The following is an 18,109-nucleotide window of genomic DNA, read 5'->3' as shown; positions in this document are numbered from 1 at the left end:
ATCTCAGCCCTGCCACTTACTAACTTGAAAGGATACCTCTCAGAGAATTGAAGAGTCTCAGAGCTGGCAGTGACTTCAGAGATCTCTGGTCTAATTTGCACTGGATCACAAATCTTTTCTATCATTAAATTGACAAATGCCAGCTTCCACTTGAGAACTTTGAGTAGAAACTCGCTGCTTTCTGAAGTGGACCATTCCACTTTGGGGTAGCTCCATTTGGCAGGATCTTTAATGAATCTAGAGTCTCCTCAATGTGGTTATTCCCACCAGTGACACAGGTCGCAACCCATCCATGCCCACCTATCTTAAATCATCTGCCTCTATGCAGCTTCCACCTATCAGTCAATCAACAAAAGTCTAGGGAGAACTTACAAGGGTATTACGGACTCTTTGCTCCCAGTTTCAATTTCTGGGGCCAAGCAGAATAAATGTAGTCTTTTTTTCTCCGTGATCACTCTTCAAAAACCTAATGAGAGTTGCCATTTTCCCCCCATTCTTCTCTTCTACAGTTTAACTTGTCCCTAATCCTTTTAGTCCTCTTTGTAAGGATGACACATTCTCCATTCCTCTTAGAAACCTGCTTACCTCCCTTCTAGATGCAGTTTCCTTATCTCTAAAATCAGGGTAATAACATTTGTCAAACTTGTCAGGGTTGTATTTAAAATGTGTTTTGTAAAACTGAAAATATGCTCTTGCCCTTCCTGTCCCCAGGACCCTGATCCACGGGGATCAGAAAGGAGGCTTTACTGTCTTTTGGGCAGATGATGGCTTGGACACAGGAGACATCCTTCTCCAGAAGGAGTGTGAGGTTCTACCTGATGACACCGTGAGCTCACTCTACAATCGTTTCCTCTTCCCTGAAGGGGTCAATGGAATGGTAATGTCTTTTCTTTTAAAAAAAATTAGTTTTAATGATGCTTTTAAAAAATAAAACAATCATTTTCTAGATACATATCCAACTTCCCATCCAATCTTCTAAGAGAGAAAAACGAAATCAAGAGACATCATGTACCCTGTCTGATCATGTATGTCTCTTCCTAGACCAATTACACCCTCTCCCATCTCTCTAAGGAAAACAGGGAGGAGCATTTCATCATTTTGCCTCCAGGGACATTAGTCATTACAGTCATACAGTTCTGGGCTTTATTTAGTGTTCTTTATGCTTGCTTTATTGTAGCTTATATATTATTTTCCAAGATCTCTTTCATTCTATACCAGTTCATATAATCATTCCCACATTTCTCTAGATTCATCATATCAAATGCTTACAATTGCTTATAATGCAAGAATATTCCATTGTATTCATATGCTACAATTCTGTTCAGTCATGAGATGGTGATTACTAAGGTCAGCAACTTCCTGAAACACAATTCGTCCTGAGTGAAAATAATCCACTCTGTTCTGCAAGGTGGACATTACGTTCCATAGTGATCCCATTCCAGTTAGGCCTCTGACTTGGTGGCCACCAACAGTGACAGCAAGGTGTGCGGTGGGATAGACAATTGGTCTGGTCTCCTGTGACTTTTCCTAAATCTCCATGAATCCTGGGTTATTCTTTTTTTTTTTAGTTGCTTCATGTTACATCCAGAATCCATAGCCCATACATTAAATGCTTTCTTTCTATAGGAATGGTGTTCTTTCTATCACAATTGCGATTAATTACTGCTAGATGCTCAAAATTTCATTGGATAGTATTTGACTGGAATCTGTTGATAGTGAAGTCTTGAGGTTTTTCTGGGTTTCAACATATAAGGTGTATCCCAGGTCCTCTCCTAGGATCACATCGAGGGTAGGGGGTAAAAGGGAATCACAGATCAAGTTCTTAAATTCTTTCAATCTCTTCGTGGCTTTCTGTTTCTGGGTGATCTGTTCAAAATTTCATCTTCCTCTGCTTTAGGTTTTCTATCTTCATCCTCTTGACTAACAGTACCTGCATCCTCTTCAGCATCACTTTTTTGCTTCTCTTCCATTTTCTCTTCAGTTTCTTCTTCATCTCTCTTTTCCTTTTCCTCCTCTTTCTCCTCCTCCTCCTCTTCCTTCACATCTGGTTGAGGAGCATCAGTCTTCTTATACTCTGCAGCACTGGCTTGTTTCTTTCCAGAACAGCAGAAGAGGATCACAAGGAATAATGGCAAAGCCACAGTAAGGATATAGACCACCCAAAGCCATGGATGTTCCTCAGCTGCTTCAAGCATTTGCCCCATGACACCAGGCTCAGCAGCCCCATCAGCAGCTTTCTTCAGACCCCAACCATCATTGGCCCAATTGTCTGCAACAACTCTATCAGTGCAAACAATAAAGTTGTCAAAAAAGATATCTGAAGTCATGGACCACAGTTCCAGGCCCACAGCACTGAAAGGAGTCATTTTGAAAGGCTCCAGATCTTCAAAGAAATCTGGATTTGGAATCTTCCTGGGTTTTCAGATTCCCTGGTAGTTAGGATTGTCGATCATAGGGGCTTTCCATTTGCCCTTATAATTGGGATTGTCGATGGTAGGTCTTTGCCAAACACAACAACCAGGGGCTGACTCACATTTTGGGTTGGCAATCTGAGGAGCTTCCCATTCTCCATCCATATCTTCATCCCAATCCTCTGGCTTCTCTGCATCTGGGTCAGATACATATTCAGGTATTTCATCCAACCAGCCGTCAGGCTTTGTAGCATCCTCATCTGGAATCTTAGCAGGAGCCGACTCATCCCAATCATCTGGTTTGACAGCATCAGGATCTGGTATCTTGGGTCTCTCATCCTAGTCCTCAGGCTTCTGGTCATTTGGGTCCTCAATTTCCCAGGGAGGGTTCACAGGAGGAGTCATATCATTCAGCAGGTTCCCACTATTCACAACTATTTGGTCAACTAATATTTCAAAGCTATTATCTGGATTTAAGACTGATGTACACAGATGTGTTTTTTTTATCAGTAAAATAGGTCTTCAGATCCGTGTCTGGTCTCTTAGCATGTTTCTCCTCATAGATGCCTGTCTTTGGATTTTTATGCCAGAAGATGAAATGCAGCTTATAGTCCTCTCCACATCTGTCTGGACCACATAATCATGTAAAGGGTCTTGTCATGGAACTGATCCAGATTCAATTCCGGGGTTCTTGAAAGCAATTTCACATAGGCACCACCACACTCTATTCCATTCTGGAAATTCACCTCATACTGAACGATGAGGGGTTTAGAGGCAAATATAAAGGGCTTGTTCAACCTCGAAGATATGGCATGGTGTTTAGCTCATGACAATAACACAAGCCCTTTATCTCCTGGAAGTTTAGATTCCTTCATTTCTTCTACTTCCCATTTACCATCATATTTGGCAATCTCATCATCAGTATCATCCTTCTTGGCTTTGGATAAAACCCATCCGGCCAGCATTCCCTTGTCGAAGGCCTCAACAAAGTACATTTCCCCTGTTGGAATTGGGGCTTTGTAGGTAACCTTTGGTGATGGAGGTGGAAGAGTGGCACGTTCTCCAGGTTTTGAGTTTTCTATTTCCTCAATACCATCTTCCAGGTCTTCTTCTACATCAATCACATCATCATCATCATCTTCTTCATCTTCATCATCATGTCCCTCATGTGCCTGAATCACTGTTCCAAGAAGCAGCAAAACCATAAACAGCCACCACTTTGGTTCCATGGTCTCGTGCTTCGCGGCCAGCGCCAGCGCCACTTCCCACCCCCTCACCCCACGCCCACCACCTCAGATGCTGTGGCGGATCGGTTCAGGGCGAACGAATCCTGGGTTATTCTTGATAAAACATTTAGAGCTATTCTAGTAATGGTATCATTTTTACTTCTTAGTCATGTTTATTGGAAGCATGGTACAGTGGAAAGAGTGTTGATCTCAGAGGAGCTGAGTTCAAATCTCAGTTTTGTAATCTTTAGCAAATCACGTAAACATTCTGGGTTTCTTTTGACACCACTAAAATGAGGGAGCTTTCATCATAGGATGATATATTTAGAACTAGAGAGGACATCAACTAATATATTTGAGCTCAGCATAAAAATCAACTTTCTGACAATCAGAGCTGGTCAAAGATGCAATAGAGCTGCCATGGATGGTAGTGAACTCCTTTTCACTGGAAGTCTTCCAGAAAAGAAGCTGGACAGCCACTTGTAAAGGAAGGAGCAGTGGATTGGAATTTGACTTTGAAGACCTCCAAGAGCCCTTCTAACCTAGAGATTTTATATTTCTAAACTGTTGTTTGCTTGATGACCTGTGATTACCAACCCGCCCTAGAACCACATATATCCCTGGCACTAAGAGCAGAGTCCTATTGGGCCACATGAATATGGTAGCATTGCCAGGAACTTTGGGTATACCATGAAGGACTGCCAGTGCTTATGATAGAGCTGAGCCTCCCAAAGGGAAGGCATATGCCCATGGGAAACCTATGAGGCACCTCTCCTACTCACAAATGTATTACTGTCATGAAAAAGTCATTGTGGCCTTGCTTATTTCTTCTCAGGTGGAGGCAGTAAGACTAATCACTGAGGGGAAAGCTCCCAAAATACCTCAGCCTGAAGAGGGAGCAACTTATGAAGGGATACAGAAGAAGGAAAATGCCAAGGTAAGGGTCAAAGGATCAGTCAACAAACATGACTCAAATTTAGCTGGTTCAGAACAGAATTCATTTTTCTCCACACCAAGGTGGGAGAACCTATCCCTCTTTTGAGTTTCCTTTTTTTTCTGTTGATAATCACTATCCACAGAGATAAAAATTCTTCCAGAGAAAGGGAAGGCTGAGTAATACAAATCCAAAAAATGCCTTCTTTTTCTTTTCTTCAAGGTGGGGAAAAGGGAAAAACAGGGAAGCCTTGAGGTGTAGAAATCTGTTTGTTTTGCATTCTCCAATTAAAGTTCTTTGTGTGTACAGGTAATGTTCTGTTAACATCAGTAGCCAAGCACCACAAAGCACAGCAAGTGTTGTGTCTTTTTAGTAGTGATAATAGATTTGTATTGAACCCAGGCCATTTCTCATCTTCTTACAGATGAGGCAGTCTGGCATACTAGAAAGAATATTGAATTCAGAAGAACTGTCAGCTCTGACACATCTATGTGAGCAGAGGCAAGTCATCTGAGCTCCCTGAGTCTCACCTTCCTCATTTATGAAATGAGGGAGTTAACCAACACTTTTGTAGCCATGCACTATTATTAAAGTATATTATATCATTTAATTTTCACAGCAACCCTGTGAATAGTCAATTTTATGAATAAGTATTTATTGAATACCCACTATATGCTAGACAATTCTGCTAAGGGCTTAGGTATATAAATAAAGGCCAAAAATACAATCACTACCCTCAAGAAAGTCACATTCTTCTGGGGGAGACAATATACAAATTAATTATACATACAAAATATATACAGTATAAATGGAAAGTAATCTCAAGGGGAAAGCATTAACACTGGGATCATATAGTATGTGTTTTATTATTACCTTTTATTGATGAAAATAATGAAGCCTTTACAAAAGAAGAGAACATAAGCAAATGCTATCAGAGATTAGATTTGAACCCAAGTCTCCTGATCCCAAATCCAACATTCTTCCCCATATACTCTGCTAACTCTCAGAGGAGGGTGAGCTCCTAATGTGCTTTAGGAGAATTTCTGGCTTAGACTCCTGGTTCAGCTCCAGTGACCACAAATTTTGACATCCTTTCATCTTCTGACACCTGGAAGGGGTGTATTCTATCCAAGAGTATACTGGAGTAGTTCAGGAACTGGCATGGTGGCCTCATTATATCCCAATTAATTCTCTTGAGCAATGACATGTCATTATTCAAGTCATTCTAAGCTGTCAGACATCACTAGCTCCCAATCCTGCCTCAAGCTCATGTTGTACTTCTCAAAGCCCTTGGTTTATATGTCTTCCATGACAGATATAGTTCTCCTAAGTCATTCAATGGCAAGGAAATACCCAGCACTTTTTCCCTCTACATTATCTCATTTGACTCTCATACTAGTCCAATAAGTAAAACAAGGTGGCTATGGTACCCATCTGACATAAGAAAGAATTGAGGCCCGGAGAGATGAGAATTGATATGACTTGACCAAGGTTGCATTGTGAGTGTGGTACTAGAATTTCTGGTTCAGTCTTCCAACCAAAGAGCATTGCAAGAATTGGAGCTATAGAAGGATAACCATTCATTTACTGCCTTCAGTTTGTCATATCCTTATGTCTATGGTTAGCATCTAATGGTGAGATAGGAAGTGGAGAGTGGAGATATCTCAACCCTGTTAGAAACAGCTTTGTGGTACATTAGACAGAGTTCTGGACTTCCAGAAATCAGGAGGACTCAATTGCAAATCCAGTTAGCACTTGCTAACTGAGACCAACAAGTCAACAAGCATTTATTAAGGTTTAATATGTAACCGTCTCTGTGCTAAGGACTGAGAATACAAATTCTAGCAAAAAGACAATCCTTGTTTTCAAGTAACTTATTTCAAATGGGAAAAGATTAAACATAAGAAAGCTGAAAATTTCAAAGCTGGGGACAGCATGAGAAGGTTCATACTTATGGTCATGGTAGAGAAAGTCCAGAGAGTCAGGAGTTGGGCCTTGTACTCAAGTTTTTCTATGTCTCAGTTTCCTCATCTATAAAATGAAAGTGTTGGACTGAGTGGCATCTAAGATTCTTTGCAGCTCCAAATATTTAATCCTCTAATTCCTTGGAATTTTGACCTTTGGTTTTGCTCAGGAGCCACTGGGATGATTAAAGATTAGCCAAGTATCCAGAGTGCTAAAGAAAATGTTGTCAAACAGTGGGGAAAACATTGGATTAAGGAGGCAGAATTCTGACACATAATTAGTTGAGAGTAACTAGTAGTTTTATTTTCCTAAACCTGTTTCCTCATTATCAAAAATGGAGATAATAAATCTTGTACAACCTGTCTCATAGTAGTAGCATTTCCTTCAAATTCATCCAAATGTGAATTGTCACTACCATGATCTCTACAGATCAACTGGGACCAGCCAGCAGAAGCCATCCACAACTGGATTCGAGGGAATGACAAGGTTCCTGGGGCCTGGACTGAGGTTAATGGACAGGTAGGTATACTGGGGGGTAGAGAACCTGTTTTCTTATCTCTTTCTAATCTAGAAAGGCATGGCTAGCAATGAGTTGAGAAAGGAGGTGGGTCCCATACAGGAACAGAGAACAAGGGTCAGGAGTCAGCTAGACAAGAGTAAATCTAATAAGAGTTGTAAGGTTCAGACAATAAAAAAGAGCAAGAAGGGGGTATTGAGGGAGGCAGGGCAATTGACTGGTAGAAACAGGTCTAGGGTCCAATAGGACAGATCCTGATGTGAAGGGAAGTCATTTGGAATGATCAATCCCAATCAAGTCTAGTCTGGAAGCCATGGCTGTTGCAGTCCGTCATTAAGTAGGGCCAGTGCGGGTTAATGCCAGGTTCCAGTCACCAGTCTAGCCAAGTAGAATGCAATAGGAATTCAGTCTCATTAAATTCTCATAAGTTAAGATTCATGGTACCTGGAGAGAGCTCCAGGTCACTTGGGTCCAAATTCCAGCTCCAAAATTGGACCGTTTTGTGACCCTAGACAACTCACTTTGACTCACCAAGCTTCAGTTTCCTCATCTATAAAATGGAGATAATAATCAATAAGTATCTATTACTACCTATTATTCTTGGGGGGTTGAATATAAAAATGACACAGTTCCCTGACTTCAAGGAATTTATATTCTACTAATATAATAATAAATACATTTCCTGCTTCATAGGCTGTCATAAGAAAAGTTCTTTGGGAGCAGCTAAGTGGCACAGTGGATAGAGCACTGGCCCTGGAGTCAGGAGGACTTGAGTTCAAATCTGGCCTCAGACTTTCTTACTTAGCTATGTGACCTTGGGCAAATCACTTAACCCCATTGCCTTGCAAAAACAAAAAAAAATTGCTTTCTAAACTATAAAACACTACTTACATGAGAGGATTATCATTTTTAATCATCTCTTTTTTACTATGTGGAAACTGAATCTCAGGGTTAAGCAATCTCAGTATTCAGAGTAGTACAATCAGTCAATGGCAGAGCTGGGACTTAAACGTCCAGGCCAAAACTCTTTCTACCTCACAGGACCACTTCTGGCTGACATTTTGCATAAGCCCTTTGGCAGTTGTTTCAGAATCTCTCAGAACTTCAAATGATTGGTCACACTCTCCATTCTCCCCACTAGAAGCTGACGTTTTTTGGATCAACCCTTAATGACAATGGCCTTGTACCAGAGGGAGACACACTGGATATCCCAGGAGCAAGTCGGCCGGGTGTTGTCACCAAAGTGGGACTTGTCCTCTTTGGAAATGATGGCAAGATGGTGAGTAGCATTATTCAATGCTTTCTTCCTTTGGTCCAGGATTTGCTTTCATACATATATGCTTGTGAATTTGCTCAAGGACATCCACAGATCTGTACTGGACACTCAATGTATCCAGTCTTTTATTACATAAGAGTGGGAGTCCAGGGGAAGGAGAGAGAGATCAGGGTAGAGGAGAGAGAGAGATCAGGGTAGAGGAAAGAATTCCTAGAGTCAGAAGTCTGTGTTTAAATCTGCTAAGAAAACTAATTAGAAAGCTATCATAAAAGCCTAGACAAGTGTTATGAAGACTTGAACTACAATGATAAGAGGTGTGAATGAAAAGAAAATGATATAAATCAGAGATGTAAAGAAGGTAGAAATAGCAAGATTTGGGACCTGTTGAAATGTGTAGTTAGGTAAATGAAAATAAAGAATCAAGGATGACTCCAAGATTGCAAGCATGTACAACTCAGAGGATGGTAACGCACTTGAAAGTAATGGAGAAGTTCAGAAAAAAGGAAAGGTTTAGAGTAGGAGAAGATAGATTAGGAGTTCTCTTTAGGGTATGTTGAGTTTGAGATGTCCAAAAGGTAGTAGCTCAGAAGAGAGACTAGTGTTGTATCATTTAGACCTGGAAATAATATGCATAGAGATGATAATTGAACTCACAAGGCAGATATAGAGAAAGAAATGATGAGGTTAGCTTCTCATACATGTCCATGGCTCTAAGGTATCCAGCATACCATTGACATCTCACCTCTCATTCTCTCCTTAGAGACTCTCTCAGATTTTCTTTAACTATCTAAGGTTTAGAGAAGTTACTCAGTGTTACACTCAGCATTCTTAGCTAATCAGAAGTCACAAGTCCCTCCATTTCTGTAGAATGCAGCCCAGGGCTATTTTTCAGGAACTGTCCAAGATGATATTATAAACCAATGGAAGTTGAAGAGATAGTATAGGCATGGGAGTGGCTAGGTAGCACAGTGGATAGAGCACGGGCTCTGCAGTCAGGAGTACCTGAGTTCAGATCTGACCTCAGATACTTAATAATTACCAAGCTTTGTGGCCTTGGGCAAGCCACTTAACCCCATTGCCTCACAAAAACCTAAAAACAAAACAAAACAAAAAAAAAGAGATAGCATAGGTCAAAAAACAAGAGGTCCCAGGACAAGGTTCCCCTGAGACTTGGATGAAATAAACAGTTAGTGGGTCTGTCATGGAGAGAAAAACTAGTAAAGATACCTGAGAAAGATTCCTCAGATACACAGGATAAGAACCATGGCAGAGCTATGTCATGAAAACCTAGAAAGGAAAGGATGTCTAGGAAGAGGTGATCAACAGTGCCCAATGCTACAGAGAAATCATGAAAGATGAAGCTTAAGATGTCATTACATATGGAAATTAAGAGCTTTAGGGATAACTTTGGAGAGCGTTTGTAGGGTTTCAATTGAATGTTAAGATCTGAAACCAGACTATAGAAGGTTTATCAGAAAGTAAGAGAAGTAGATACCTTGGGTTGATAGCATTCTCCAAGAGTTGATCTATGAAGAAGAAGGTGAGAGAATGATAGCTGACAGAGATTGTATAATCAAGTGAAAATGCTTTAAAAATGGGGAGGGGAAAACATGGGCATGTCTATAGATAGCAAGTAAGGAGTCAGTAGAAAAAAAAATTGAAGCAAAGAAAACTGGTGGAAATGATAATGGGGCAATTTGCTAGAGAAGATAAGGAGGGAAGGGTCAAGGGTGCATGAAGAAGGGTTGGTATGGATAAGGAGAACCACCTCTTCATCAGGCCTGTCATAATAGATCTTTATTGATTAGTTGATTAATTAGAGTGAAGTAGGAAATAGTGCAAGAAGATGACTAAGTGATGGGAGATAAGGAGGAGAAGACAGGAGGAAAATATACCAGTATATATCTAGATAGATAGATAGATAGATAGATAGATAGATAGATAGATAGACAGATAGATAAGATTTTACCCAATGTTGCCGAGGTGGAAAGTTCTACTGATTTCTTCAAATCGGGGGCAGCATCTGTGGATGTGGAGAGGTGAGGAAATGTACCAAGGCTTTGTTTTTTGAGCCCTTTAGATAGATAGATAGATAGATAGATAGATAGATAGATAGAGAGAGAGAGAGAGAGAGAGAGAGAGAGAGAGAGATATGGATATAGATAGAGAGATATGGATATAGATAAATAGATATAGATGATAGATAGATAGATCAATAGATAGATAGATAGATAGATAGATAGATAGATAGATAGATAGATAGATAGATGATAGAGAGAGAGAGAGATGGATATATAGATATCAGATGAGGAATGGCAATTAAGAACCAAGTGATTCAAGTTAAAATCGAAGAGAAATAAATGCCAGAATTGTTCCCTTTGCAGCTGGTTGTGAAAAACATACAACTAGAAGATGGCAAAATGATCCCAGCCTCTCAATTCTTCAAATCAGCAGACAGTACCACTTTGGAGCTGACTGAAGAGGAGCAGGTCACTGCAGAGGCCATTCGGGTGAGAAGAGAATTTCTGTTTATTTGAATGCTTCTCTCTGCCTCTTTACTCCCAGACTATGGGAGCCCCCTTTCAATAAAATTCAGTAAATTGTAATCAAGAACCTACTATTCAAAGCTCTGGGGTAGATTCTGGGAATGCCATGGTGTTAAATGGTACATTGCCTGCCCTCAGGAAGCTCACAATCTAATGACACAATATATTAGGAATAAATAATGAGAAATCATGGAAAATGATCATTGTGGTGGATAATAAATAAGCAAAACTTATGATGGATGGGAATTTGAGATGGTTCAAATGTCCAAGTCATATGGGAAATATAAAAATATAAAATCACTTTCAGGTAAAGTTAATGATGGGGGTGGTCAAGGAAGGTTCCATAAAGGAAGTGGTGTCTGAGTTAGGCCTTGAGGCAAGGAAGGAACTCCAACAGATGTGTAGGGGTGGGAAAAAAAGGGAGTAATCTATTCCAAATATGGGAGACATCATGATAAAAGCACAGAGCAAAAGGGAACAATGAGAATGGGAGATGAAGAAATTTCTTCTGAATGGAAAAAAATAATATGGAGAAATAGCAAAAGATGAGGCTAAGCAAGTGGTTTGGAACCAATTGTCTAGGTCCTTGCATGCTAGGAGGAAGAGCCCAGTCTGTATTAAGTGGAGAATGGGGAATTACTAAACATTTTTAAGTAAAAGAATGATATGATTACTGTGATATCCTTGGAAGATAACTTTGAGGGGTGGGGCAGAATTGGAGGACAAAATTGGGGTAGAAAATCGGTCAAAAGTACTGTAGTAGTCTAAAAGAGGGGAGAAGAGGTCTTGAGTTAAGGGTAATTGCAGTAGCACTAAAAAAAAAAAAAAAAAAAAAAGGTGGTATAGTAGATAGAATGCCAGGCCTGAAATCAGGAGGACTCATCTTCCTGAATTCAAATCTGACCTCAGACACTTAGCTGTGTGATCCTGGGCCAATCGCTTCACCCTGTTTGCCTCCATTTCTTCATCTGTAAAATGAGCTGGAAAAGGAAATGGCAAACCACTGTAGTATCTCTGCCAAGAAAACTCCATATGGGGTTACAAAGAGTCAGAAACAATGAAATGACTCAAGAAGAAGAAAAGAAATGGGGCTGCTAGGTGGCATAGTGGATAAAGCACCGGCCCTGGAGTCACAAGTACCTGAGTTCAAATCCAGTCTCAGACACTTAATAATTACCTAGCTGTGTGGCCTTGGGCAAGTCATTTAACCCCATTTGCCTTGCAAAAACCTTAAAAAAAGGAAGAAAAGAAATGCCTTTAATTATTCCCTTCAACCTAGTTCCTTTTTTTCTGTTTGTCTCTTAGCATGAGTACCCAGGTTCACTCTAAGGTTTATTGTTATGGCCTCAAGCAGCCCTAACACCAAACCCTTTAGCTTAGATAGGAGGAGCAGCATGGCACAGTGATGAAGGCATGGACCAAGAGCCCAGGGAGCTGAAAAACAGGGCTGACTTCTATTCCTACAGAAGTAGGAATTTCCCTCTCATGTCATTAGGGTGGGTAAATAGTGAAGAGGTTGACCCAACTTTAGAAAGGGAAGCAGTTGAAAGGGGGGATAAGTGTGGAGACTCAAGAATCAGAAGAAAGTAGACTAAGACTAATAGACAAAGGCAGATGTTTGTGCCAGAGCTTGAAGGGAAGGCATCCATTGGAACAAGCTTATCTTCATTTCTTCCCATTTCCTAACTCCATCTCTCAGTGCCAGTCCAACCAATTTCTTTACTTCTCCCTGTGCTCTGAAGCCCACATGTATATGTGAGCTACATGAACAGTTGGATACCCAGGCTTCCCTATAACCTGTATATTTAGCTGTATGCTTATCTGGCTTTCCTTTTCAGGAAGCTTGGCAGAGGATTTTGCCCAATGTTGCTGAGGTGGAAAGTTCTACTGATTTCTTCAAATCGGGGGCAGCATCTGTGGATGTGGTGAGGTGAGGAAATGTACCAAGGCTTTGTTTTTGAGCGTTTTAGGATGAAGGGATGGAATAATGTCTCACTTCTTAACCAGTCCTTCCTCTTCCATAATGGGATCCAGGGACTCTTAAGTCCTCCATTTGTTTAGAACAGGGAATCCAGTTATAAGACATCTTTCCCCTTATAAATTGAAGTGAGAAGATATTGGTTATAGAAACAGATTAAGTACCAAAAGTGACCATGGAGGACATCTAGTCCAACCTTCTCATTTTTCAAAGGGAAAAACAGAGGCCAAAGAGGAGAAAGCAACTTGTCTAAAGTTCTCATTTGCACAGAACTCAGGTCTCCTGATTCCAGTCCTTTTTCCATTGCTCCTAAATAGAACAATTCTTTGTAGATCTCAGAAGCTTTACCAAGTCTCACCATTTTATAGAACCATAGAAAGTTAGACCAAATAATATCAGAAAGCACAGATTTTGAACAGGAAATGACCATAATGATCATGGAGTCTAACTCTTTCATTTTTATAAATGAATCCTAATAGAAAGGATGGGACTGGCCTAATGTGACATAGCAAGTTAACAACAGAGTGGGAGATTCAAAGCATGACTCCAACTGCCAGACTAAAGTTCTTTCCATTACATTATACTGTTGTTCTTTGTTCCTTCAAATAGTTCTTAGGGCCAACTGCTCATTTCTCTTAATAATTCATTCTCTCACTTGAATTAATCACATTTTTTCCATGGAAAAAATGCTTGCGGTCATGAATGTTTTTATCAGGATATCCAAAAGGAGATAACCCTCTGGCTGATTCTCCTTGACCTGTTCTCATGCAACATAATCTAAGAGATTTTTTTTGAGGATAAGGTTCCACTGAAGAATTTATGCCTTAAAAGGTCTGGCTTGATTCATTGTTAAGCAAACATGCCCAACATTTTAGGATCATCGATTTAGAATAGAAAGTGATCTTAGAAGTTCTCTAGGTTCTTCATTTGACAGATGAGGGAATTGAGGCCCAGAAAGAGTAAGAAACTCACCCAACACCACACAAGTAAGGAAATATCAGATTTGGGATTTGAACTCAGGGCTTTGTCATATTCCAAATCCAGTATTCCTTCTTTCCTAGGGCTTTTAAAAAAAATAGAAAGTGGATACACATAGCAAAGAAACTATTAACTCAGTGATACTATGGCTATAACTGATATTTAATAATAAATCATGTCTCTCTGATACATGCTATAATCAATTATTTTTTACCAAGAAAAGTAACATTTAAAAAGTAGATATGAGTCACTTAAAAGATAGGGGATCTGGAAGGGATCTTAGAGGTTATTTTATTTTGTAGAGGATACAGAAGCAAGTTCTAGCCATCACCTTGCCACTACCTGCACACGTGACACTGAGTAATTCACTTTCTCTGTCCAAGTGTCTTTTCCCCCTCATCTGTAAGCGTAAAGAAGTGAATGTGGAGTCAAAAAAGATTTAAGTTCGAATCCCCTGTCAGTCATTTACTAACTGTATGACTATGGACAAGTCTCTTCAGCTTTTTCAGCCTCAGTTTCTTCATCCATTAAATAGGTATAATAACAGCTATAGTACTTAACCTTTAGGTTTCTTATGAGGCTCAAATTAGATAATATATGCAAAATGCTTTTTTTAAAAAACCTTAAAACACTATATAAACATCAATTATTAAGAAAATGTTTGGGGCAGCTAGGTGGCGCAGTGGATAGAGCACTGGCCCTGGAGTCAGGAGTACCTGAGTTCAAGTCCGACCTCAGACACTTAATTATTACCTAGCTATGTAGCCTTGGGCAAGCCACTTAACCCCGTTTGCCTTCAAAAACCTAAAAAAAATGACTGAGGAAGTACTGCCTCATCTCTGTGGCTTATTCAGACAATGGTATGCTTGTATTCTGTGAAGACAAATTATTTTTAAAACTCTGAAGTGGAAGAAAGGCAGAATGGTAAAATGGTTAAGGTAACCCAATTCAGCCATGAGATGCCTCCTGAAGGCTCTCTTGAGTACCACTACACATGGATTTTCAGCCTCCCTTAGTATGGCTATGTAGTTAGTATGGGCAAGGCTCTTGACTACTCAGGGTCCCAAGACAACTCTCCAATACCATAAATTACAAGACCACCTCACTGGAAGGAGTTTCTTTATAGACAGTTTCCTATATTGATGAAATCACAGGTCCAAACCAAAACACATTAAAATGGAAATTAAAAGCAATTTCTTCCCTTCCTTCTCCCTCTGACAACAGTTTATGGTGCAATTCTACGGGTTGTAAAAATACCAATAAACTCACCAAGCCTAACCTCTGTCAGCTGCCTCCCCCACTAGTCATAAATCCTTTCTCAGACTGCAGTGAACTCATGCCAGGACCATGGTAATGTCTTTCAAGGGCAGTCTCAATTCCCATCCATTTACCAGTCCCAAGCCATCTTGAATTCCTAACCCAATGAAATCATCTGTGAAACTGCCTCCTGGTGGTCTCCCTTGGAACTCAAGACAAATTATTAAAGAGCAACTTTCACAGCTTGACTTACCTTGTCTCAAACTCACTGGTCCACATGGCTTCCCGGCTCTGGTTTACTTTGCTCAAACCCCGCAAACCATTCCCCTTAAGATGCAGGAAGGTGTCATTGGAGTTGGAGTCAGGAAAATTAGAGGGGCTGGAACTGATAACTTTCTGCCTCCTTCTGTAGAACCAATAGAACATAGAATCGTAAAATTTTGAAGGAATTTCTCACCCGCATTCAAGATTTCCCTTGAAGGAGTTCTTTACCTGGAATCTGGGAAATAATATTTTAATAAGTATTTCAATGTAATCAGTTCCCTTTGTAATCCCATATATTTTATGTATTTAAAAAACATTATTCTTGGGGGGAAATTGTGGCTAGGTGATATGGTATTAAGAAAATGAGATATGGAATCAGGAGGATCTGAATTTGAATCTAACTTTAGATACTAGCTGTGTGGCCTTGACCAAGTCACTTAACCTCTATCTGCCTCAGTTTTCTCATCTGTTAAATGAATATTCACTTCACAAATTGTCAAAGGAGAAGGGTGGGCATTATCTGGAAGAACCTCTATTTTATATCTTTCCCTGACAGGTGGTCATCTAACCTCTACCTGAATAATTTCAGTGACAGAGAAATAGCAACAATAAAAGCAACATCACAATAACGAAAATGAGGATTCGATAGCTAGAATTTATACAACACTTTAAAGTTTACAAAGCCTTAACAAATATTATCTCATTGTTCACAACAACCTTGTGAGGTGTAGCCTACTGTTAGTCTAATTTTATAGATGAGGAAACTGAGGCAGACAGGTCAAATGACTTGCCATGGGTCGTACAGCTAGTATGTGTCTGAAACCATACTCAAACTCAAGTCTTCCTAATTCCAAGTCCTAGTCTAAACACTGACAATACTCTTAGTATTCTATTCTAGTCCATTCTATTGTGCCACAGTATTCATCTTTAAAAGAAATTCTGAGGGACAGCTAGGTGGCACAGTGGATAGAGCACTGGCCCTGAAGTCAGGAGGACTTGAGTTAAAATTTAAAAAATAAATAAACAAATAAAAGGAATTGTGCTTCCTTTGACTTGACCTCCTCTGTTCCTTGTTATAACTCCATCCTTCCCCAGATTGTCCTGGTTCTATCCTAAGCTCTGACATCCAACTGCCAATCAATAGTACAGTCAAATGCTACATTCTGCAACTAGCACTGTATATGGTTGTTTTTTAGGTTTTTGCAAGGCAATGGGGTTAAGTGACTTGCCCAAGGCCACACAGCCAGGTAATTATTAAGTGTCTGAAGCCAGATTTGAATTCAGGTCCCCCTGACTCCAGGGCCGGTGCTCTATCCACTGCACCACCTAGCCACCCCCATTATATATTTTTTAACTAAAAGGGACACTGTAGTTACACCATATATCTCCTGTCCCCAATAATCCTTCAGTTTCCCAAAGACCAAATTCGCGTCTTCATCTCACCAGGCTCAGCAGTCCTCAATTGTCCCTTACATGACCCAGTCTCCTGGCATCATCTTGACCATCTACTTGTGGTGCATGCTTAAGTTTATCTTGATCCCTTTTAAACTATGACCCCAGTTCCTTTTAAATCCTAGCTCAAATCCTCCTTCAGAAAGCTTTCCTTGATTAACCTAGATAGCCTTTTGCCCCCCAAAAAAACTCCTTGCAGCAAAGTAATGCTTGTTTCTGTTGTTAACTTCCATTTGCTTCCGTTCTTTGTCAGCACGGTGACTGATGGTTGTATGTGCATAAATTTTTAAAGATAGAAGAAACAGGTGAGAAATGAGATGTTTTAAAGGGTTTTGCATTCTTTTAAGTAGCTATTATTATTGGCTAGTGATTAACTTAGTCATTATTATTTAAGCATAGCAGAACCCCATATTCATAGTGGAACTTCAGTCCCATGTGCTAGAAGATGATGGCGGCAATATGGAATTGGCAATAAGAGTAAATAATAATAAAGGTGACTGATCTTTGCCATCTTGCTGGTCTTTAGTATTTAGTTTTGATCTCTGCCGATGCAGGAATATACAGAATATGTGCCATTTATTCTCAAACTTTTTATTCTAGACTCGTAGAAGAAGTGAAATTGAAATGCAATGGCCTGGAATTAGAGAATGAAGATGTTTATATGGCAACTACGTTTGGGGACTTCATTCAGATGCTGATTAGAAAACTGAGAGGAGAAGATGGAGAAGAAGAACAAGCAATAGACTATGTAGGTGGTGAATAACATCCCTCTCCAAAGTATGAGCCCCTTCTAAACAAGGTGATGACACTTATGTCCTTTGGAAGCCAAAATGGCAACTGGGATCAAAATTCCTGGAGAATTCTAAAAACTTCATTTGAGATTCTATTCTTCCATAGCCTTATTTTCTATATTCACTAGGGATACTGTGCAAGCATCAAAGTAAGAACAGGTTTAGGGTAGTCTTATGTATCCTGTTCCATCATTTGAGTCATGTTCAAATCTCTAACACTCCATTTGCAGTTTTCTTGCAAAGATAATGGAATGGTTTGCCATTTCCTTCTCCAGCTAATTTTACAGATGAAGAAACTGAGACAGAGTTAAGTGAGTTAAGCCCAGGATCACACAGTTAGTAACTGTCTGAGATCAGATTTGAACTCAAATCTTCCTGATTCCAGGCCTGGTGTTCTTATCCACTGTACCACCTAGTTGCCTCTTATATCTCCTACCTGTATTTAATTCAATGATAGAGGAAGAAAAACCTTGACATTTTGTTATGCCAATGGTCCAAGGTCTGAGAAATGGAG

The 18,109-nt window shown here is 39.9% G+C and overlaps 1 protein-coding gene and 1 pseudogene across 1 annotated transcript in view; one reads left to right on the top strand and one right to left on the bottom strand.

The window, feature by feature from the left end:
- The window catches only part of LOC141496200 (cytosolic 10-formyltetrahydrofolate dehydrogenase-like), a 53,134-nt gene that overhangs the window by 20,249 nt on the left and 14,776 nt on the right, over positions 1-18,109 (top strand). The window contains exons 4-10 of the mRNA XM_074198451.1: positions 712-877; positions 4,473-4,574; positions 6,966-7,055; positions 8,195-8,332; positions 10,714-10,839; positions 12,714-12,805; positions 17,405-17,552. Of these exons, the coding sequence (XP_074054552.1) occupies positions 712-877; positions 4,473-4,574; positions 6,966-7,055; positions 8,195-8,332; positions 10,714-10,839; positions 12,714-12,805; positions 17,405-17,552 (862 nt within the window). The remainder of the gene's footprint in view (positions 1-711; positions 878-4,472; positions 4,575-6,965; positions 7,056-8,194; positions 8,333-10,713; positions 10,840-12,713; positions 12,806-17,404; positions 17,553-18,109) is intronic.
- LOC141496201 (calnexin pseudogene) lies at positions 1,582-3,668 on the bottom strand (annotated as a pseudogene).

This window comes from Macrotis lagotis, chromosome 8 (assembly GCF_037893015.1).
Source record: "Macrotis lagotis isolate mMagLag1 chromosome 8, bilby.v1.9.chrom.fasta, whole genome shotgun sequence".
NCBI lineage: Eukaryota > Metazoa > Chordata > Mammalia > Peramelemorphia > Peramelidae > Macrotis > Macrotis lagotis.
This window is presented reverse-complemented; position numbering and strand designations above follow the sequence as displayed.